This window comes from Patiria miniata, unplaced genomic scaffold (assembly GCF_015706575.1).
Source record: "Patiria miniata isolate m_02_andy unplaced genomic scaffold, ASM1570657v1 HiC_scaffold_27, whole genome shotgun sequence".
Classification (NCBI taxonomy): Eukaryota; Metazoa; Echinodermata; class Asteroidea; order Valvatida; family Asterinidae; genus Patiria; species Patiria miniata.
Window position 1 is genome coordinate 5399902 of NW_024037066.1, and position 23484 is coordinate 5423385.

Here is a 23484-nt window from a genome sequence, read left to right on the forward strand (position 1 = left end):
TTGTTTGTTTGTCTTTCCTTTGTTGGGGTGTTTGGTTGTTTGTTAGACAACACCAACCATCCCAATAGGTTCACCCTTGCCTAATGTCCCCGTAGGGGACCCCATAGAAGCACGTCTTTTTCTTTTCTTTTTGAAATAAATGAAGATTGAAGAAAATAAATTTGATTTTGGCCAAACTTAATAAATGTCTGTCAGTTTCATTAACACGCATTTTGTGGTGTAGGCTAATTGTGTGTCTCCTAACAAAAGATCAAGATATTTAGGAAACACTGTGTTTAAAAAGAAAATGATACAGCTTATCTGCGTATTTTTGCATTAAATATATTACTTTTTTTCAGTATGTACATGTAGGTAGCTTCAATTTAATAAGTGACCCTGCAAATATGGGTCTTGTTCGGCACTCATTTGATAGTATTGAGTAAATTCATGAGGAAATTTAGATAAGTTATATTTTTAATGACAGATGCTAATTTGAACATTATGCATGGCTTCAATGAATGTGTTGATCCATGGGTTTAGATACCTCGTTTTATATACAATTGGACAAAGTTCTGTGGAGATGGGATAAAGATATTACATTTCAGATAATAGCGGGTACTAATTTGCATATTATGCTTAAAATACATAAATTATTCATGCACATTTTGCCAACCACGGGTTGCCAAACTATGGAAGGTCCAGCACTGCAAAAATGAAGACTAGTTATTTAAAATTACGAAAATATTATGTGATTGTTGGAAATACAAAATTGTGTACGAAGCTACAAAGTAATTCCCAAACATGCCCTTTTCCTACCTATGGACGGCGTTATGATGACTATTCTGGAAAAATATGGCCAAGTTGGGGCAAGGACCATTAGTCGACTAGTGGTTGATTTGTGACGTACCTTACGCCTGCGCACTGATAGCAACGTGCGAACGTCTCTAGTCAAACGCTGGTCAAAATGTCATCGCAAACTTCTGGATCCTGGCTCTCTGCTATCGTTATGAATGCGCGCGGCTATTGGTTACCAGCGAAGCAACCAACCCCAGTAGGCTGGTTCCAAATAGTCGACTAGCGTAGTCAACCACCGTCGACTAGACAGAGTTCGGGCAAACGTTTAGTTAACCATTGGTCAACTATAGTCCTTGCGCGAACTTGGCCCTATAAAATTAGAAAGGTCTTTACTTGACAGCTTGTGTGGACGGTTAGCTCAGTAGGTAGAGCATCGCGCTAATAACCCGAGGGTCGTCAGTTCGAGTCTTATACCGACCAATGCTCATTTTCTTTTTTTCTGTCCGAGGTATATTTTTCTTTTTCAAATTCACGTTATCTATTTTGTGACATTTTGTGTTTTTCTTCCAACTCCAATTTAAAGGGAATATACAACATTTGCAAACAACGAAAAATAAAACTATCAAGTTTTTGCGAAATACCTTAACAGGATGTTGGTAAATGACAGTCTAAAGCATCCTGTAAAATTATGGCACTTGGTATACTGTCATTTTCAAGAAAAGTGGTATTTTTGTATCAATTTCCAACGCTGATCGGCCGATCAGCGTTGGAAACAACTGGCTTTTTATCAAATACTGGCCCCAATTGACCATTGCACTTGTTTGCAATCGATTACAAACCTATAAACGGGTACGAGCCAGCTAGACTGGTTCCCTGACCTTACAATTCCCCCAATGTATGTAAACTGCTCTGTTTCTTCTTATATGGAGTCAGGGAACCAGACTACAGGAAAATGATCGTTTTTCTTGGTTTTTATAGCATTTTCGAACCCAAAACCTCCAAAAAGTTAGTGTAACTATATTTGCTTTATATTTCCGACCCCCCAATTCCACCCATTTCTGAAAATTACAGCAAAAGCAAATGATGTATATTCCCTTTAAGTTTATCCTCTTTTTCCCAGCAAAATTGTTACTATAAAAGTCCTAAAAAAGATGTAGGCATACGCGTACATCCTAAGTAAATAATGAATAATAATAATACCGGAGTTTTATATAGTGCACGTATAAGGAAATTATGTCAATTATTAAAGAAAGGTAAATAAAGTTTATGAGAAATATGAGACCCATTATGTAGCACCTTTAAGGGTTTACAAGGTGCTGCGGTGCATTATTGCCACTGCCAGAAACACCGGGGCAAACCCCTTCTCTATTAGCGATATTATTGGGTTCTTTAACGTGCTTTACACCACACGGGACCTACGGCTTTACGTCCGAAGGACGAAGCAATAATGGTAAAGTGCCTTGCTCAAGAGCACCGTGAAGCACCATGTTCCCACGGTCGGGATTCGAACCCATGTACCACGGCACACAAGTCGAACACCGTAACCATTGGACAACAGCACCCCACAAGTAAGTCGCTGCAGGAGTTACAATAGACAAAAGAATCCCACAAGTCGACAGGCAAAGAAACAAACAGCTAGACAAAATACTCCAAACCAGAATTATGGCTATTGTTTTTTGGGGAGGGGAATATAATGGTGCCAAATGGGGATGGGACGAATTTAAATAAAAGCCATCCTCCACAAATTTACTTTTTTAGTTTTCACCTGAGGAAAATGCCTTTTGGCATTATTTGTTGTTATATTGATATATTTATCGAGTAAGTGTGATTTCGAGGACAAAATTAATGATTTGTTGCAGCGCCGCGTGTGCTGCAGCCAGAGCCGGGGGCATTGGAGCGTTCTGGTCCACACTATGAATACGAGGATGACTGGCAGCTCTGAGACCGTTTGCATTTAGGGTATGTTTACTCACAAATTTGTAATTATTCTTCTTACTAACCCTCTAAATGTGCGCGTAGATCGTAAGTTTACCATTATTTGTTGGATTCAAGTTATTCCTTTTACTTTATGATTATAATCGCTTTATTTCTTTTATCTAAAGTTCGTTTTGTTCAAATATTATTTTTACTTTTTTATTTAATTGATATTTATATATATTATATATTTTGTTTGATTGTTTGTTGGGTGTTTGTTTGTTTGTTTGTTTGTTTGTTAGTTTGTTAGTTTTTCTTTTTTAATGAGACCTATCTTTTCTAGCGGTCTCTGTCATCAGCACACGATCAAAAGTAGCATTCCAGTTACTAGTGATAGCGCCCTCATGCGGTAATAGGTAGAGAACCAAATCTTTACGGTTAAGAAAGTGACTTGAAACAAGTCTAAACAAAGTCGTGTGACGCACGAGCTCGTTCCGTTCAATGCATTATATATTTTGCATTTTCGCAATGTGAACGTGAGGTCGGTTAGCTCAGTCGGCAGAGCATCGTGCTAATAACGCGAGGGTCATGGGTTCGAGCCCCATACTGACCAGTCGAAATTTCTTTTTCTCTCCTCCCGAAGCGGTGTCGACAATTATTTTTGTTTTTCAAATTCACATTACCTATTTTTGTGACATGAACATTTTTTGGGGTTTTTTTCTTCGACCTCCATTGAAATTTTACGTTATACTTTTTTCCCCAAACCGATGCTGAAACTAGGACGGTTCCAATGGAGAAAAGAATCACAGACGAGGTGAACAGAAAACAGAAACAAACGGACGAGCCATACTCAAAATCAGAATTTAGCCTTTTGGGGGGGGGGGCACTCCCCCCCCCCCCAAAAAAAAATAGCATATGGATGGGAGCATATAGTCAGGTGGCATATGGTCGGAATCGTGACCGACTGGTCCAAAGCACCAAACTTGGCAGATAGATTCTTATAGACCTAGAGAAGATATTTAGAAGGGGTGACACCTGAAATTCTTTTAGGAAGGGTGCCTAATTTGCATAAATCGTTAATCCCTGCCGTGTAATATATTTTTTCCCATATTTGGGTATATTTTTATTTTTTATTTTTTTGAAAAGTGTATTTTGGTGATCCTACTTGCATATTCTTACTTCAATAACATTTTCTAAAGCATGTTAGTGACTGAATAATTACGAGGACATAGTAAATCACCAAAATTGCTACTATTTTACCCTAAAGTTACGCGCATTTACCTTTTCCTCAGATATCATCAACTTGTCTCGCCAAACGTGGGTATTGATGAGCTTCAAATTCACAAAGGTACTGACTGACATAGTTAACCTAACAAAAATAAGTGGGAAATCATGTGAAAATTGATATCATCTTGATGTTTGGCCCAAAAGACCAAAAAAGGGGAGAAAAGGTGGTGTCCGTAAATTGGGCTACTACGGGAAGGGTAACGTGGGGACTTGAACAAGTTCAACAAAATCCCCCCAAATAAGAGATTATTGTTGTTTACAATAATTTTGTCTACTCCAAACCGTTTTCTCTACAATAATTTTGGGAATTTCCTTGAACTTGTTCCAGTCTTCCATGTTAGGCAACCCTTCACCTTACTTGTTAGCCCAATTTATGGACACCTCGTTTTTTCCCCCAGTTTTTGTTTTCTGGGCTAAATATCACAATGTTCTCATTGTTCACATGATTTTGCATAAGGTTTCAATAGGATAACTGTACCAGTAAGCTACGTGGTGAATTTAAAGTTCATCAATGCTGATGTTTGGCAAGACTAATTGATGATATCTGGGGACAAGGTAAATGCGCGCAATTTAGGGCATAAAAGTAGCCATTTTGGATCGTTACTAGGTCCTCATAATTATTCAGTCACTTATATGCTTTGGAAAATGTTATTTAAGTAAAGATATGTAAGTAAAATCCCCAAAATACACTTTTCAAAAAAATAAAAATATAAAAATATACCAAAATATGGGAATAAATATATTACACGGAAGGGATTAACGATTTATGCAAATTAGGCACCCTTCCCAAAAGAATTTCGGGTGTCACCCCTTCTAAATATCTTCTCTAGGTCTATAAGAATCTATCTGCCAAGTTTGGTGCTTTGGACCAGGCGGTCACGATCTTGACGAAAATTAGATCTTAGCCACCTGACTAATAGTGGAGATTGGAGGATTCCCATGTTTTCTTTAATTCGAAACTGAGGGGACGAATTAAAAGCCATTCTGGGTTTTTTTAGTTTTCACATAAGGACAATGCTTTTTGGTCACATTTTGATATTGATACATATATCAAGTAAGGAAGATAATATTATGGCAAGATTGGAAATTTCGCTGACAAAACCAACGGCGAAATTGCGCCCACGCTGCGTGTGTGCTTATATTTTTTCCTAGTCTGGTTGCCAGACCAAAAGATTCTGACTACAATTTAGACGTGAGCGCGCATCGGGAATAATTGTCCGGTCTGGGAACCAGACTATTTTTTTCCTCCATCAGTAAATCACCATCCTGCATTCTATTTTCCACTATTTTTGAAGACAGATACATCCTCAAGCTTTACAATTATTCGCTGTACTAATACATTTTTATGCATGTACGTTAAATAAATGAAATAAAGAACCATCACGTTATGATTACTTATTAAAGATATAAATGTTATAGAATTTCTCCATGAATCAGCCGGTCGGTTAGCTCAGTCGGCAGAGCATCGTGCTAATAACGCGAGGGTCATGGGTTCGAGCCCCATACTGACCAGTCAGAGTTTTTTATTTTTTGAGACAATCGTGCATAAAGGAAACCGTTTAAAATGACGAATCGAATCATCTTTTGCAAATGTTTCCTTGTTCTTTTTTTCCCCTTTTATTTCTTTTGGGTCTGTAATATGTTAAACTTCATGATGATTGAAAAGCAATTAGGGCCTAATTCATTTTAATTGCACCTCAGTTTACTGGCTTGGAAAGAATATATAATTTTGACTTTGTTAACACACAATGATTGAAGATACAGTCAAAACTTCGGCTGGTTTTTACTTGCACTTAATTAAAACATGAACGTAGGAATGATAAAACTTTTTTTTTTTTTTCAATTTTCCCTACCGCTGCGGTCGAGTCGCTTAACACACTTTGTGTTGTGGAGCTATTTGTGTTAACCTATTTGCAAAGCTAAATAAGCAAAACATTTTCTTATGTTCTTGTCTTATTTGCTTGTTATATTCCCTTTCGCTCGTACCCCCGTCCCCGCCCTGCCTGTTTGCAGGGCGGGGGGTACGAGCGAAAGCGGGGACGGGGGTACGAGCGAAATAATCCCTTCGCTTGTGAATTTTATACGTATAGACATCGCAAGAGGGCGCTATACAAGGAAATAGTCCACGTGACAATCCTGATCTATATCTAAAATATGGCTCGTTCCGTCCGATTGGGTACGTGCATATTAAATCGCACACGGACGATTTTTAATCCTCAAAACCAACAATTTTTAGTCCATCCGACGCCCATTTTTCGACTTCCTTCACCAACCACACACCTCCCACCCTCGTTTAGCCTAAGCACAGCCAGTTCAGCCATGGCAGAGTGCGTTCCGATCAAGAAGAGGAGAACGGAAATCCAGGAAACGGGTTCGTTCGCCGAGAACGATTTCAAGTCGCGGGGTTTGTTCAGCGGGCTCAATCAGCAGCTCACCGTGGGCGGTCCCGGGCCCGACAGGCTGAGGCGGGTGGCCCAGTTGTTCTCCAAGGCTGCTCATAAGAGAATGGTACTAAAACTACTAATTCCATACGGACGTCACTTGTCGCCCTGTGTACAAACCCTATGAGACCGGTCTGACAAATTCTAAGTGTTTTCTCAATACCAATGTACTCACTAGTCACTGACTAATTGCTTCAACTTTTTATTTTACTTAGCCAAGGTCAGGACATGTTAGGCCAAAAAAAAAAATAAGTTGGTCTCTGGTCAGCGCGCGCGTCGATTTTAATCATGCGTGTCAATCTTTTTTTTTCCCAAAATGTTCCGCGGTAGCTCCAACAGCGCCCTCTATTGCCGCATCTCCTCAATTTTTTTTACCAAAGAGCAACAAGGAATGGGAAATTGCACCAAGGCAAATGATCGAGAGCACCAAGGCAAATTATGGAGGACACCAATGTACATGAGGACACCAAAAAAGCAAAATAGTACCCCACCTTGTCTGTACAATCCAAGCTTGAAGAAAAAAAAAGAAAAAAGCCGCGTCGCCGCATCAATTCCGGAACTTTGGTCTGACCAGAGACCGAATATTTTTATTTTTTTGGCCTTACCACTTTCTGATGGCTTTTTAAGTAATTGCAGGGAAAAACTAGTGGCGTACGTATATGAAAATATTTTTCCGAATGGTAATGTGTTCCTTCCTCCATGGTTTCGTCTTGAAAAAGAACTAAAAAGAAAAAACGCCAAAATCAGAGTAGAGCCAAAGGCGAGGGTGTAGTTAGGGCCCCTCTTAAGACTTTCATCATCATGTTTATGTTTTGTTCAAGTAATTTAGTGTCAAGGGTGTTTTTTATCATTCTTTTAGGCCCCCCCCCCCAAAAAAGTCTCCGATTTCTGGTATGCGGGCGCGTCACCGTAGCCATGCGCGTCGGCAAAATGAAAAAGTTTTTTTTTCCATGAAAGATGATGTCTCAAAACCGCCAAACTCATTGGTTTGACTGGAATCCTGCTGCTGCACAATTTTAACGTGTTTTTAGATGGGGTTATGATCGAGAATAAGCTTTATGTGGCCTCTCTGGTCTCCCATAATATTTGCACTAAGTTTAGTCGGGCACCATTTGCAGTCATCAGCCGACATTTGAAGCAAAAAAAACAGGTTAAAAAAAAAAAAGCCGCGTACCAGAAACCGGAGACTTTTTTTGGGGGGGGGTCTTATCATACAATTTTTATTAAAAATGGCCTTTCTAACCTAAAGCAGATTCCAACGAGGTGTCTAAACTCATGTTTGAGGGTCAATGAATTCATTACAGCCATTTTACAATGATTATTGATATTGTGTGTATTTTATGCATGATGTGCAAATAAACATCTGCCATTGTCGGAAATGTAACTTATATGGAGATATATACAAGTCCAATTGTATAAAACAAGGTATCTAAACCCATGCTTTTAGGATCAAGAAATTTGTTGAAGCCATTCATGCGATGATAATGTAAACAGTTTATGCATAATATGAAAATTAGCATCTGCCATTAGCAACAATAAAGTCTTTTTCTATAAACATGTACTTCTATGGAGAATATAAGAACTTATCAGCCAAGGTGTCTAGATTTGTGTTTTTATTCAATGGTTTTTGTTTTTTCAGGTAAGTGGGATTTTCTTCCCAGGCGGCACCCCAACCATCCCAATAAGTTCACCCTTGCCTAATGTCCCCTATAGGGCACCCCATAGAAGCAAGTCTTTTTCTTTCATTTTTAAATCAATGAAGATTGAAGATAGTTATCATTTTCCCCCGTTGATTCCTAGGCTGAAGAAGCAGCAGGCGATGGTGATCTCTTGCAGTACGGTAACACCTGGGGAGATCCACTCTGCCGTTTGGAACTCGCTAAGTTCCTCACCCAGGGCTACGGCAGTCCTGTTGACGCGTGAGTAGTCTTGGTCAATGACCAGGTCTAGATTTTGTTCCCCTTATAAAGGCCAACTCATACTTGACATGAGTGTGAATTTTAAGCGAATTTGACATCGTGAAATCTTCGCCGTGAAATTTGCCCGAGTTGAGATGTGTTCAACCTTAGGTAGTACAAATTTGCAGCGATTCACGTTCATATTTGCTTTTGCGCCGAGTATGAAGCAGCGTTAATGCAGCCAGTTCCAGTCCCTTGTCAAAAGTGTCCAAGCCACCATGGCCACCAGTTTGTCAGTAGCGTTGTTCAAGGGGCGCTAGTCAGAAGCCATAAACGGTTAAAAAGATGTACAGTGGAACGTCGCTATACCGAACACCGCTATACCAAACATTTGGCTATACCGAACATCAGCCTTGGCTCCCAATTTTTGTGTACATTGTTGTTGGGAAAAGTCAACAGAAGAGCGACAAATGGCTATTATTTCCCCAAGGAATAGTAGGAAAAAGCCACCCACGTAAGCTCAAAAAGTGTGTAATTACATGATTCAATAGTCGCACGTGTTCGAAGTCGTCTTTCAGTAACTACCAGGGCGTACTTGGTGAAGTTCTGCTACGGAATTGAAAATATTAATGGACATGTTTGGCGACGCCGCGCATGGTTTGTATGCAACTACACAATAACAATGATCAAAAGAGGGCGCCATTATTTAATTTAATGTGTGAACATCGCTGTACCGAACGATCGATATTACGAACAATTTCTGTGGATCCCAGGATGTTCGTTATAGCGGCGTTCCACCGTATATGCCATGTATTCCAAGGATCGTGCCCAAGAAACACGATGCTAGCAACATAAGCACCCAACATCCCTCAGTCGACTTGCATCCTTCTCAGCTTCACCGGTTTCAAGCTTCACCAGTTTGCGTCCTTCTCACGCCTCACCGCACCCATACTTATAACATCACATCTTCGTTGAAATCCCTCATTCTCCTGAAGACGGGCAGAGCATACTGTTCGAAATGTTGAGTCCCTCCGGTTCTTTTCAGAACCACACATACTCACAAAAGAGATTTATTCACACGGTGCTACTGCAAACTTATCTTGTCTTGACATAAGCAATGCTGCAAATCTGGGAAATAACAAACGGGCATCACTTAGCGGGAATACAACTTTTGATTACAAATCATCAAATTAACCACATGGTGCAATTGTAATAATTCTAATTGTTTCAATTTGACTTTTGTTAAAAAAAAACCACACTGTGGTATACTCTAACAGCTGCTTTTATCTGGAAACCTAACTACAAAAACAATTATTTGGAAAATCCCTACTTTAATTAGAAAATAAATTACTGGACTTAACTGTTTCTGAGTTATTGGATTGTGAAACGCCGCAGTTCTTGTAACAAAGCCTGAGTTTATTCCAAATTATCAATGTGCCATTTGCGAATAACCTGTACCCTATGCGAGTTAAATTTGAATAACATCGGGTACACTGACTTGCTCATAATCCTTGGCATGTTTTAACTTCGATTTCTCCAGACCAAAGACACTGTTGCTATATCACATGATTCGGGGCAAGCTCTTGCATAGTTACGCAAGAGACGCTCAGCATCAATACATTGCTCACAATGGGTGAGAATGGCACAAAGACACCAGACCATTCCGGAGCTGAGGGTTGCTAGCATAAGGCTTGCCCCGGAATCTCGTGATATAGCAACAGTGTCTTTGGTCTGGAGAATTCAAAGTTAAAATGTGCCAAGCATTATGACGTGCCAGTCAGTGTAGCAGATGTTATGCAAATTTAAAATGGCTTATTGCAAACTGTCACAACAGCTGGTTAATCTTTTTTTTAATTGTTTGTTGACTTGAAATTGAATTGGCTATTTAATGAAGATTGAAGCATTTGGTTGCACAAATATTATGGTACAAAACCTTTACTGGTAAAAAAATGTCCCAGATTTCGCCGATCGCTAAGATATCTTTGCCTCACCATGTGTGGAACTTTATAAAACATCAGTAATATCATATTTTCCAAGGCCAAAAGGCCTCCAGGCAACAGCCTATTTTCAGATTTATTTTCAAAAAATGCCAGTTTCGTCTCTGTTGACTGGAGACTCGTACTCAACCTCCATGTACATGACTCAAGGATCAGACTTTGACTAAAATTACAGCCCTGGTTTTGGCCTAAGGAACTTTGAGAATTCTCGCAAATTGTCCAACTTTGTTCCGTCCTGTCCCTCATTTCCAGCCAAGATCTCATGCTGAGCGGCGGTGCCACACAGGCTATGTCATTCCTCCTGTCATACTTCTTCAACGCTGGAGACACCGTCTTCGTTGAAGACCCGACGTACTTCATCAACCTGAACGCATTCAAGGATTTCGGCATCAAAAGTGTGGCGGGTATGCTAGTCCAGATATTAAATGATGAAAGGTTTGCGGAGACACCATGTGCGAATAATTTCTCAACTAAGAGAATGGTTCTGAAAAGAACCAGAGGTATAAACTCGACGTTCCGGTCAGTATGCTCTGACCGTCTTCGGTCCGGTCAGAGTATACTGACCAGAACGTCGAGTTTATACCTCTGGTTCTTTTCAAAACCATTCTCTTAGTTGAGAAATTATTTGCACATGTTGTTTCCGCAAACCTTTCATCATTTAGTATCTCCACCATGCAAAGCCTCAAATCTTACTTATTCCAGATATTTTACTTAAACCCTCCAAGTTGGAAGTCAATATTCAGAGTAATATATAAAAACCATCTTTGTTGAAGACCTGACCTGAAGACCTGAAGGGATACAAGAAGTGTTAAAGTAAATGTAAAAATAACTCTGTCACACAGAGAGTCATTGCATCTGATGAAGTAGCTGTACATTGTAGCTACAAAAGCTTATGCCATAATGGTATTTCAGTTAGTCCTTAAAGTGCTACATGTACCTTCATTAGGCCAAAAAAAAAAGTCTCCGGTTTCTGGTATGGAGCTTGCCCCAAAAGTGGTGCGGCGACGCAGCTTTTTTTTTTTTTTTTACCTGTTTTTTTTTTTGGGTTGGCTTCAAATGTCGGCTGATGACTGCAAATGGTGCCCGACTAAACTTAGTGCAAATATTATGGGAGACCAGAGAGGCCACATAAAGCTTATTCTCGATCATAACCCCATCTAAAAACACGTTAAAATTGTGCAGCAGCAGGATTCCAGTCAAACCAGTGAGTTTGGCGGTTTTGAGACATCATCTTTCATTGGAAAAAAACCTTTTTCATTTTGCCGACGCGCATGGCTACGGCGACGCGCGCGCATACCAGAAACCGGAGACTTTTTTTTTTTGGCCTTATATACCTGTGTCTAGCAGACTTTACAAGGCTGTATACATCTTTGCACACACAAAAAAAATTGTTGAGACGAGTGAAACGTGACCGAATCGGTCTGCTTGCCCTGAGCTTGACCACACAAAAGAAGTGTGCAGGGATTGGAATAACCCTTTTCGGAGTTCCAACTGCCAGCATTCGTAACCTGTGACAACGCACATTGTTTGTCTCAAATGCCCTTTGACAGTACCCACAATGCACAAACAGCCTTTTTGTAAAGTCAGTGGCGCGATGATGTCAAAGGCCATTTGAGACAAACAATGCGCATTGTCACAGGTTATGAATGCGCAGTTGGAACTCCGAAAAGGCTTATTGTGAGCCATACTCCACAAAAGATTACCTCAAAGGAATTTGAAGCATGGGAACGAACTCTATGGGCAAAAGTGGTTTTGCAAAACTTGAAGGGTTGTGGAGTGCAGAAGACATTACGCCTTTCACGCTGTCATGCAGTCCTTCTGATTTGAGGCGTGCGATCACACCCCCCACACCATCCCACTCCTAAAAGCCTCCAGAGAAGTGTGAATAATTGCACGCCTGAATTTCCCTGGACCACAGATCACACACCTAGAAAACCCCACACCTAGAAAAACACACACACCTAGAAAAATCCATCAAATTAGGTTTTGCCCTTCACCGACGTTTTTAAACACGTCGGTGAAGGGCAAAACCTGATTTGATTTATATCACCCCGACGCAAAATTCCATCTTATAATGGAAACATCCAAGTGTGCCTTTTTCCACACACCTGTGATTTTCAAATCAGAAGGACTGGTCATGCCATCTAACCGGGTAAGATCAAACATGGATCAGTAAGAAATAACATTCACACTACCTTTAGCGAGTCCACCCTAACGTTACCCGTGTACTGTTTTACTCATGTGCAACATGTCAAATGTTCACACTATGCATAGCCAACATGGGCACGAGTGAATGGAACCGTGGCAAGACTGGTTCCCACCCTGAGTAACTGGCAAAGAATACTGAGGGACCGGGAACCATTCTTCTGTCGAGACGGTGCAGTGCAACTTGATTTTCGGCTTCAGCTGTCATCATTACTACAATCTTGTAACTACAAGTAGTCTTGTGATGGCTTGTGATTGCCTTGTGATTGTTTTGTGATGGCTTGTGATGGCTAGTGATCCATCACAAGTACCTCAACTACAACACTGAGTTTTACTTTTGGAGTTGACGCTAAAATTTAACCTTCTCCATTTTAGGTCTTTTTGTAACTTAAAATGTGATCTAATCTTATTTCTTTCCACTTAAACGGTTCCAGTTCCCTTAGACAAAGATGGCATCAACACGGAAATTCTGGAGGAAAAATTCAAGGAATTGAAAGACAATGATACACGGGAGCTGAGCGCGACCCGGCCGTTCCGTGCCATGTTCTATGCTATTACTGTCTTCCACAACCCCACCACCATAAGCTATGCACCAGGTGAGCGGATCAGGCATGAGATTTTTTTCAGACTTGAGTCTGAAATCAGACTTTAAAATCTGAGAGAAAGACATTAATCCCCCAAAAAATAGTTCTACTTCCCATTACATGGCATTTGAAAGTAGGGTAGGTAGGTAGGGATTTTTTTTTTTGCCAATTTTTTTTGTGTACAATCATATGGAGGCGTCTGCGTGAAGTCGAGGGTAAAAGGTATAAAGTGATGGTTTTGGGTGTTTTTTTTCTCATTTTTCCAATTAAAAAAATTAGGGTAGGGGCTGTCAGAATAGGCTAGGTAGGGAACAGGAAGCAGAACAATTTTTTTTTTGGCCTAATCAGTACAGAAATAAATGCATCTTTCCAGACCTTTTTTGGAGTCCATTCTGTTTGAAAGCACGATTCTTTGGCAGAATTGGAATAAATTGTTACAAATGTAATAACACAAAAGCCTAAATTAACATGTGCACTATTTTTATAGCAGTAGAAAAACTTGATAGAGACTGAGCTTGTACCTTTATTTTTGTTTTGTTTTGGAATGAACAGAGCGATGTCGCCGTGTCATCGAGCTTGCCAGGAAGTACGACATCGTAGTCGTCTGTGACGACGTCTACAACGTACTGTCCTGGACACCCACCGATAACAATGAGCTTGGACTGGCTGCACCCCGTCTCTTCTCCTACGACAAGAAGGACGACCCCGACTACAAGGGGAACGTCATCTCCTGCGGGTCCTTCTCCAAGTTTACGGGGCCAGGCCTGCGACTGGGATGGTTTGAGACGGCCCCTTACATCATTGACATCATGAGAAAAAGGTGGGTTGGTGGGACATATATGTGGTTATGTATTCATTCATTCGTGGTTTATGGAATAGAAACTAACATTGTGTGAAGGCTGAAAATGTGGAAGCTAAGTACAAACAAAAATAAAGGGCCGAAAACATTGAAATTTGTACTCTTTTAGCTGAACAAAGAGATTTGAACAAGTAAAAAAATGTCACCCTGAATCACCCTGAATCCTTCAAAATCCTCTTTGCCAAAGTGGAGGAATTTGGAGGATTGAGGTTATATGGCAAATTTGCGCAACTAACTTTGTAGGATGCACTTTGTCAAGGTCTTGGGCCGGACCTTGTGTTGTTTTTGCTCAGCCATGCATAAATGTAGGCCTGGATTATGCTTGAAATCCTCCCTTCTGCTCCAGGATGTCACTGGCCAAGTCTCAACATATTAACAGTCACTGCCGCAGGATTTTGCAGGGTTCAAGCAGTGGTCACCACTCCACCGACCATATTCAAGAAATAATGGAGGAATTTGCAGGATTGAGGCTATATGCTATTTTTCCATGAGGCCAATTGGAGGATTTTGCAGGATTGAGGCTACATCCTAGCAAAAAGGCCTAGGGAGTTAGGGTGAATGATACTTTTCTGCCAAATGACATAGGTCAGGTCTAACTGGGACACAAAAAGGTCACACTTTTGGACCCCAGATTTTATGGGATGCCCCAGTATGCCCAATGCAGTTTAGCACCCTCATCAGACAGTGCTTTGATCTGATAGGAAACCAACGTTGATCAGTTTCTTAATGTTGACTTGTGTCCGCAATCCTCTCAGTGCCTACATGGTGAGCGGAGGCAACTTCAATACCTTTGCTTCAGGCCTGATGGGTACTGCACTGGAGATGGGTCTGATTCAGGAGCACTTGGCCAACCTACGAAAGACCTACGCGGTAAGTCTTCCACATTGTACATCTCATATCAGTTCAGTTTGGAAAAAAATTCTTCTGTTCGTTGGAAGCAGTTTCTTTAACCCTAACCTTCCCAAATCCTCCAAAATCGTCTTTGCAAAAAAGGGGATTTTGCAGGATTGAGGTTATATATGTGTGGCTGATGTTGGAGGATGCACTGTGTCAAGGTCTTAGGCTGGACCTTGTACCGGTATTGTTTATGCTCAGCCGTGCATAAATTTAGGCCTAGATTATACTTGAAATCCTCCGCACTGCTCCAGGATGTCACTGGCTCTGCCTCAACATGTTGACAGAGATTGCCGGAGGATTTTGCAGGATTGAGGCAGTGGTCACCCCTCCAAGGACCACACTCAAGAAATAACGGAGGATTTTGCAGGATTGAGGCTGTATGCAATTTTTACATGGAGAAAGTTGGAGGATTTTGCAGGGTTGAGGTTACATCCTAGCAAAAATGCCTAGGGAGTTAGGGTTAATTGAACGTGTCTTTTATTCCTGCACTTTTTTTAGAGTAATTGCGTGGCAAGATTTGAAATTATCATGTGTTCATTTGAGAATTAGTTATCATTTTTTGACAACAATTATTAAGTGAGGATAAACCCCCCAGATCACTACAGACCACCAATTGTTTTTTAAGACATTATTTAGTCATATTCAGATAAAAAAAGATTGCCACCAAATACTTGGATGTTGCTTATGACTGATTCCTAGTTGATTTTAGTCGGCAAGAAATATTCTAAGCAACTTGTTTTTTTGGGTTTTTTTTGCTAACTAGGTCCTAAGGAAAATATTTTGTTTATTGTATTTTTCATATTTTCCAATCAACTACAGGCCTCATCTCGAGCATTATGGAAAACACTTCAGGCCGAGATGCCAGATGGAGTCCACATTGCAGAACCGAAGGTAATTGTCTCTTACATGCATTTGAGACGAGTTCCAGACTCACGCCGAAATACTTCCATGATCTAAATTAAGTTTAGTGTTTGAAACAGAAGCAGCTACACTCCAGAGTTGTGGAAAGCAAGACTGTTTCAGTCATTCAGAATGACTCTAGAACATCTTGATTTCAGACGTAGTCCATGGAAAATTAATGCATAAGTTTGCCCGTCTCAAACAAAAATCTGATTGGGTTGACCTTAGGCACATCTTCATCCCCACTTGCCTCTCTCCACCCAGGTGTATAAATGGGTACTGGCATTAGCCACGATTACCTGCGATGGACAAGCATCCCATCCAGGGGGGATAGAAATATTCTCAGTCGTTTCATGCCACTGAAACCGGAGATAAACGCCGGCCTGATGGGCCACATTGGCTCGTGACAGACTTTACTTTTTGATTTAGTCAAATCTACTAATGTTTGTGAATTGTGGTGCTGATATTCGCTGTCACGAGCACTGTAATCAGATTGCAGCCACCACACATATGCAAGAACAATCTACAGGCTTGTGCACACAAGACACAAAGTATGCACAACTAATATGCTTTTGATACTGCACAGAGCAGTAGAGTCTTTGCATGAGAATCAGGGCCCAATTTCATGGTTCTGCTTACTGTAAATGAAAAATCCCTGCTTACCGTAGCAGAAAATTCTGTGCTAACGGTAAGCGTATTTCACGGGTTTACAAGGAATTTTGGCTTCTGCACATGCGTACATCCCGTAACTAAGGATTCTGTGCTAACAGGGTTAGCACATAATTTTTCTGCTGGCGCTGTTAGCTGAGAATGGTGATCGTAAGCACGGAATTCTGTGGTTAGCAGTGCCATGAAATTGGGCCCAGGCAGTCCAGGCACTGTTGGAATTGCGCTTAAATGTCCTTCCCAGTGGTCTTCCCATTTCTCCCTTTGCAACCACTGAGAAGGCACTAACTAGAGAATTCTCTGCCAACGCTAAGCCCATTTCACAAGTTAGCTAAGAACTTCGGCTGATGCACATTTGCATATCTCTAGATTCTGCAGTTACAGGGTTAGTGTTGAATTTCTTCGCCAGCCTTGTAAGCGCAGAATGGTGGTCAGAAGCACTGGGCCGTGAATCGGGCCCTTGTTTGTGTGTCAAAATTTGAATTATCCTTATTCTAATGCCCTCCTTGTTCCTGTGACTGATTCCAGGGTGGTTATTTCATCTGGGTTGAGCTCCCAGAGGGCGCCAAAGCTGCGGAGGTCCTCAAGATCGCCAAGGAGGATCATAAGGTGGCTTTCCTGCCGGGACATTTGTAAGTCTTGTATGCGTTTATTTTCTTTCCCTTTTCAACTTTCACAGCAAAATGTCAGATGTTAACAATGAGCAGTGTGAAAGTTTCCACAGCACTTGCAGACCACAGTTTAATCAAATTGGTTTTTGATATGCCGTGGAAAAAGCATTCAATTTTGTGTTCCCCATGATATATTAACATTTGGTAAAAGCCCAGTTGGACTGGATTTGTAATCTCCAGTCAATCACATATACCAAATACAAGTCTATCGCAAGTCAACTACAATTCAGGTAACGGCTAAGGCTATGTCTGAATTGCTTGGCTACGGCTTCAAATTACACATGAGTCTATGGGAAGTAGCCGCAGCCACTTAATCACATTATCACCAAAATGTTACCAGCAAAAGGGCATATGCAGAAAATTGCCTCTGTTGTAATGAAATTTAAACATTTTGTTCCAAAAAATATGATTCATACTTGTGACAAATTAAAAATTTGTGGGAGAACATTGGATTCATAATACGCGTCGGGGAACATTGGAGCCTTTCAATGCAATGTTCTTGAAAGTGATTTTTTTTTTTGCGTCAGAATGCTCATATGCCCTTCTGCTGGGCACCCGACGTTTCATTCTTATATGCACAAACCCCATAGCATTTTCGCATGAGTGTCGGGCATCGTTGGCAATGGGTTTCGAGTATCCTTCCGAGTGGTCCAACTTTGTAACCGTTGAGGGTGTACCTGTGCAAAGAGTCTATGCCTTTGTGACTCTTAATGCCAAAGGAATACCTTTGCGACGCCTCATTTGAATACCTTGTCACACAAGACTGGATTACGACTTGTCGGCTTTGACGAATGAAGCCAAGTTCGAGCAAGGACCATTAGTCGACTAGTGGTTGATTTGTGACGTACCTTACGCCTGCGCACTAATAGCAACGTGCGAACGTCTCTAGTCAAACGCTGGTCAAAATGTCATCGCAAAACTTCTGGATCCTGGCTCTCTGCTAGCGTTATGAATGCGCGCGGCTATTGGTTACTAGCGATGCAACCAGCCCCAGTAGGTTGGTTCCAAATAGTTGACTAGTGTAGTCAACCACCGTCGACTAGACAGAGTTCGGGCAAGCATAAGTCGGGCTTTGGTTAACCGTTGGTCAGCTATAGTCCTTGCACAAACTTGGCCCGAGTTACAACCCCTAGGGAGACCCCAGGTACGATAATAAAGAGGTCACAGGTTCGAACCCTCCATCACCCAGTTTTCTCACTGAGCAATTTGCTTGTATAATTTCATGGTGAAACGTTACCAAGTTGTGTTTGTTATGTTTGAATTTTTCCCGTCTTTTTCCCCTGTCTTTTTGTAGGGCCTCCCCCTGTGGCAATTATGCCAACTGTTTGCGATTGTCCTTCAGTTACTATGGCGATGACAACCTGCAGGCTGCTGCTAAGGCCATCGCCGCGGCAACCAAGAAGTATCTGGGAAAATAAATGACATTTTAATGTGAGCACAGCAACACAAAACAATTCTGATTTTCTTTTAGTCATGTTTAAATTTTGGGATGGATATAGGAAATTATTCAGATGTCCCTTTCTTTTCAATAATTGAGTGATTATGTCTGAAATTTGCACAGTGACAGGGTTATACATTTTTTTTTGAATGATTTTGGTTTTACATATATTAGTGTATTATTAGAGTAACTGATAAAACTTGGGTATTTTATGGAACAGTTTTTACATTACATGTACGCAAAAAATATTGCAAAGATACAGAGTGAGTAAAAAAAACCCCCGAGACCCAAATGTCGGGACTATTGTTTTATCGAAGTTCTGCATGCAGCACTTTCAAAATCTAGGATATGAGAGCCCAATTCGTAAGCTTTCTTTTAGTACAAGAATCATTCAAATCACTTATGTACTTTTCAAGTTACGGAATTTTAAACACAACCACCGTTTTAAAGTTCTGTCCACAGATCATACAAAAGGTGTGCGTTCTTTCAGCAAAACGAAAACAATTCACACACATCCCTATGTAATTTGTTTTCATTTTGCTGAAAGAACACTGAACTTTTTGTGATCCGTGGACAGAACCTTAAAACGGTGGTTGTGTTTAAAATTCTGTAACTTAAAAAGTACATGAGTGATTTGAATGATTTTTGTTCTAAAAGAAAGGTTATGAATTGGGCTTTTATATCCTAGATTTTGACAGCGCTACATGCAGAACTTCACTAAAACAATGGTCCCAACATTTGGGTTTCGTTTTTTTACTCACCCTGTATTTGGGGAAATTTTTTTTCTTATTTTTAGGAATGGGATTTTTTTGAAGAGGGAATTGTATGAAGGTTCAAGCCGCATTTTTGGATTTTTGTAAAAAAGTACCAAAAGTCACCTGGAGATATATCCTATGAATGTTGGACATGATTGAGGTTACAAAAGCTATAAACTTTATTTTTTATGCATGATGTATTACAACAGCTCTTCTTTTTTAATTTTTGAGGTATTGGCTGGTATAAAGAACTTCAAAAAGATCTTTAAGTACAGTGATAGATTGTAAAAAAAAAATTAGAATGGGAGGGGGGGGGGAGGTAATGTTTGAGCCTTTTTTTTACCAAGGATGTGACGTATACCTTTAAACCTTTAAACAAAAAAACCCAAAAAACACCTCCAAATACATTTACAAATCTTCCAAAACATTCAAACGAAACCTGAATTATAAAACACACGTCTACATTTACGCGATCTTCCTTTGAAACATATACATGTATAGCACAAATAATTAACAATGTTTTTCAAACCTATTTAATATACAATACCTTAGAAGCATCGCAGTGCTTGATTACTTTTGGAGTGCACGTAGTTAAGATTTTACTTTTTTAATGACTGCCTGCTATTTATGATGTCAGTCATTGTTGATTTGTCATGTTAATTATGCTGGTCTGTAGATGGGCAGGCATCGGCCTTTGTGAAACGGCTAAAAGTTTAAACGGTATTGAAAATATTTGCTAAACGTTTACTAAACGCAAAGCCACATCCTTTGTTTTGACGCTGACCTTTGTTAGGCCAAAAAAAAATAAGTCGGTCTCTGGTCAGCGCGTGCGTCGATTTTAATCATGCGCGTCGATCTTTTTTTTTTCCAAAATGTTCCGCGGTAGCTCCAACAGCGCCCTCTATTTCCGCACCTCAATTTTTCTTTACCAAAGACCACCAAGGAATGGGAAATTGCACCAAGGTAAATGATCGAAAGCCCCAAGGCACATTATGGAGGACACCAATGTACATGAGGACACCAAAAAAGCAAAATAGTACCCCACCTTGTCTGTACAATCCAAGCTTGAAGAAAAAAACAAAAACGCTTGCCCGCGTCATCCGGAACTTTGGTCTGACCAGAGACCGAATATTTTTTTTTTTTTTGGCCCTAGTGTAGAATTTTCAGCCATTTGTGTGGCCTCCCTTTTAATTTGTCCTGAGTAATTAATATATATATAAAACAATATATAATTCTTTAACTTTTATACGCATATAGTTGTATTTGAGGGAATCAAGGTGATAACTTTTTAAAAGATGTGCTAAATACATAATCTGCCAAATTTGTGTTTATGTACTTTCATTTTTTTTTTGCATCTTATTTTACAGAGTAACTACTTTAAAGTTATTGACAATTGTAATTTTGAAATAATATTTTTTCCGGTTTGAATGTTTTTCCAATTGAGAACCAGGATCAGTTGATATTTGGCATTTTAAAGCTAGCAGATTAAGAAGCTGAATAACTGTAATGTTTGATACTTTTTTGAAGATTGTTGACATTACTTTACGGAACACACCCGATCCTCTAGATTTTATGAATGGCGCCCCCATTCGGCAAGCTAAATATTGCACTACTTTTTCTTCCGGGAGAGCCATCGCATTACAAGCTAACGGGCGACCCCCCTTTGCAATGAAGTCGAACGCGAAAGTCAACGGCCTGTCGATGGCCCACTTCTAGTCTTTTTTTCTTCCCCAGAATTAAACAGTTATTCCATGCTTCCGCGGTATGCCAACCTACCTTGGCAAAGAGCGTTCCTGTTGGGGTTGAACTCGTGGGTCTATAGGTCACGGTCGCCCCGCCAGCCGCTCGCTGTAAACATGGTGTACTCGATAAACTTCACCCGAGTGTTTTTCTTTCATAATTGCTCGCTTCGTGTGGTGCTTTTTTTTATGTTGTTCAACTTAGGAAAGAGAAGTAGGGCAACTTGCTAAGCTCTCGAGGTGCTTGCTTGCTTGAAGGTTGCTCCGGGAGCTTGGTGGGGTGGATCGACAGGGCTTTCGCTGAACAGAAAAGTTTCGTTACTAATGTTTGTACCAACCAAATTCCGAGAGTACCAAATACTCGTTTGGTCAGCAGGCTACACACACTTATTTTGACATAATCTGCAATTAAATCGACCTAGCGGTTTAAAAAACTTTTTTAGAGACTGAATGAAGTTGCCACTTAAATGACCAGTGAATCTAAAAGTAAGAATCCTTTTGGCTTCTTTTTTTTATAGAGCAATTTGTTTTATCAGAGGATGTAATTTTGTTTCCAAGGCGGGAGATTCGTCTGCAAGTTCACCTTGAATAAGTTTTGGTTCATTTGTTTGGGTCCGGAAATGTCCCAAGTCCTCCGATATCCACCACTGTCTAGGAACCAAATTGTACATTCTTTGTACTTTGCACTTGTGACAAGTGCACAAGCCCCATGTAAAGTAATAGTGGCTGGACTCTACCTTCCTCAATCCTACAAAATCCTCCACTGTGCAGGAACCCAATGGCACGCTCTTTGTACCTACCAAGTTTCAAGGCATCAAGCCCCATGTAAAGTAATAGTGGCTGGACTCTACCTTCCTCAATCATACAAAATCCTCCACTGTGCGGGACCCAATGGCACACTCTTTTACCTACCAAGTTTCTAGTGGCATCCAGTCCAATGTGAAGTAATTGTGGCTGGACTCTACCTTCCTCAATCCTACAAAATCTACCAAAATCTGTTAGATTTTGTAGGATCAGGGAGGATGAGTGTTCATGTGGAGGCAGTATTTTGCATCGATCAGTCCTATCCCATCAACTACTCCTGTACCAAAAACCATACTGGCTATATTATACTGCTCCCAACTCAATAAGTAACAATTAAATATTAAGAAATCGAATTGGCATTTCCAATTTATTTAACTTTTAAATCAGAACTAAATGTAACCCCAATGAATTCGTTGGTCTTGCATGATTTTTCTTGATTTTGATAGAAATGGAACTAGATACTGTCCTTCAGATGCTTGGATGTTCCAACTTGATATCCTGATTTCAGGACCTGTTAAGTGCAAAATATACATGTAGGCTAATAATTGCATCTGTAGGATTTTGGTTGATCCAGGTAATGTCCATTCCAAAATTCTTAGGAATAAAAAATATTTCCATGCATGTGGAAAATGTTAATGCTCAGGCGAATTATCCAATTCAGTTCAATAATGCGTGCCTCGTCTCCTAAGACCGTTCTGTTGATAGGTGATTCATTTGTAGACAGTACGCCAGAGTCCACGATCGTTGCGTAAATCATTAACCTGGGTAACATTGATTTGAACTTGACTCACGTTAACCCGTGAAACACGAATGATGCATAATGACAAGCATGTCTTCGGCACGAGATTGCACCATGCCCCACACACAATCCACTAATGGCGTGAAAATGTCCACAAGCATTGTTCCATAGTAGTTTGGGGCTGGTTTAGGATTTGAAATGCTACAATAATGTGTGCAGCAAATTGTAGGTGTTAATTCAAGTTATCTAAATCTTCGTAGAGAGCGAATATTGCTGTAAGCAGGCGGGTAAAAATCTACTGCTTTACCAGGCATGCATTGTGCCTTGGATGTACATAAATTAACCGTATCATTTCGTTCCATCTTTCAAAACAAAAAGTAAAAAAGCTGGTGTTTTCAGCTCGCTTGAGCTGAGGCCGGCTGTTTAACATTTGGTAAAATTAGATAGTATTTAATTCTGCTCACGAACTTTTCATTGTTCAAGAACCGTCTAGAGCCATTCAAACTCATTGAATTGTAAAGTGGAGGTTAGACGTCTTGTTCCCAGAAGTTTCAGACTTTGAGGTCCATGACAATTAACCCAAGAATGGCGGGGATCATTGTTTTTGCTGTGGTGTGGCTTAATTCAAAATGGCCGCCGCTGAACAGATCCGGTCGCACCATTGGGCGCGAGCACTGTGTAAGCGAACCGTCACGTATCAATATCATCCGTTTTAGAAACGGGCGCCTAACAATTTTTTTTGGCTTTGTTAGGGCACGTGTTACGTGCGACGCACAACGTTTCATATCAGCCTTCCCGGGTCAATGATTAAACCATAGAGGTTTGCTGTAGCTCCCAATAATGAATAAAAAAAAAATCAGCACTGTCCCGAACTTGAACTGTGCTTGTCAAGCGGTCCGTCGGACCTATAGAGGAT

At 40.4% G+C, this 23484-nt stretch overlaps 1 protein-coding gene and 2 non-coding genes across 3 annotated transcripts; all 3 read left to right on the plus strand.

Annotated features, from left to right (window-relative positions):
- Positions 1 to 3228: 3228 nt before the first annotated feature.
- Trnai-aau lies at positions 3229 to 3301 on the plus strand. The gene has a single exon. It is a non-coding gene; the product is annotated as a tRNA-Ile (tRNA).
- Positions 3302 to 5414: 2113 nt separating this feature from the next.
- On the plus strand, positions 5415 to 5487 carry Trnai-aau. Its single transcript has one exon. It is a non-coding gene; the product is annotated as a tRNA-Ile (tRNA).
- Positions 5488 to 6109: 622 nt separating this feature from the next.
- On the plus strand, positions 6110 to 18800 carry LOC119734449 (uncharacterized protein YER152C-like). Its single transcript, XM_038207953.1, has 9 exons — positions 6110 to 6483; positions 8217 to 8335; positions 10564 to 10715; positions 12951 to 13112; positions 13653 to 13920; positions 14715 to 14829; positions 15676 to 15747; positions 16951 to 17054; positions 18388 to 18800. Exons 1-9 carry the CDS (start codon positions 6130 to 6132, stop codon positions 18509 to 18511), a joined length of 1470 nt encoding a protein of 489 aa, XP_038063881.1. The 5' UTR covers positions 6110 to 6129; the 3' UTR covers positions 18512 to 18800.
- The last annotated feature ends 4684 nt before the right edge of the window (positions 18801 to 23484 follow it).

Bases quoted from the DNA above. Each gene is read 5' to 3' on its own strand.
- LOC119734449 (XM_038207953.1), top strand. From the start codon at position 6,130: ATGGCTCGTTCCGTCCGATTGGGTACGTGCATATTAAATCGCACACGG. The intron at 13,113-13,652 runs GTGAGCGGATCA...TGGAATGAACAG, and splicing joins CACCATAAGCTATGCACCAG to AGCGATGTCGCCGTGTCATC. The intron at 15,748-16,950 runs GTAATTGTCTCT...GACTGATTCCAG, and splicing joins TCCACATTGCAGAACCGAAG to GGTGGTTATTTCATCTGGGT.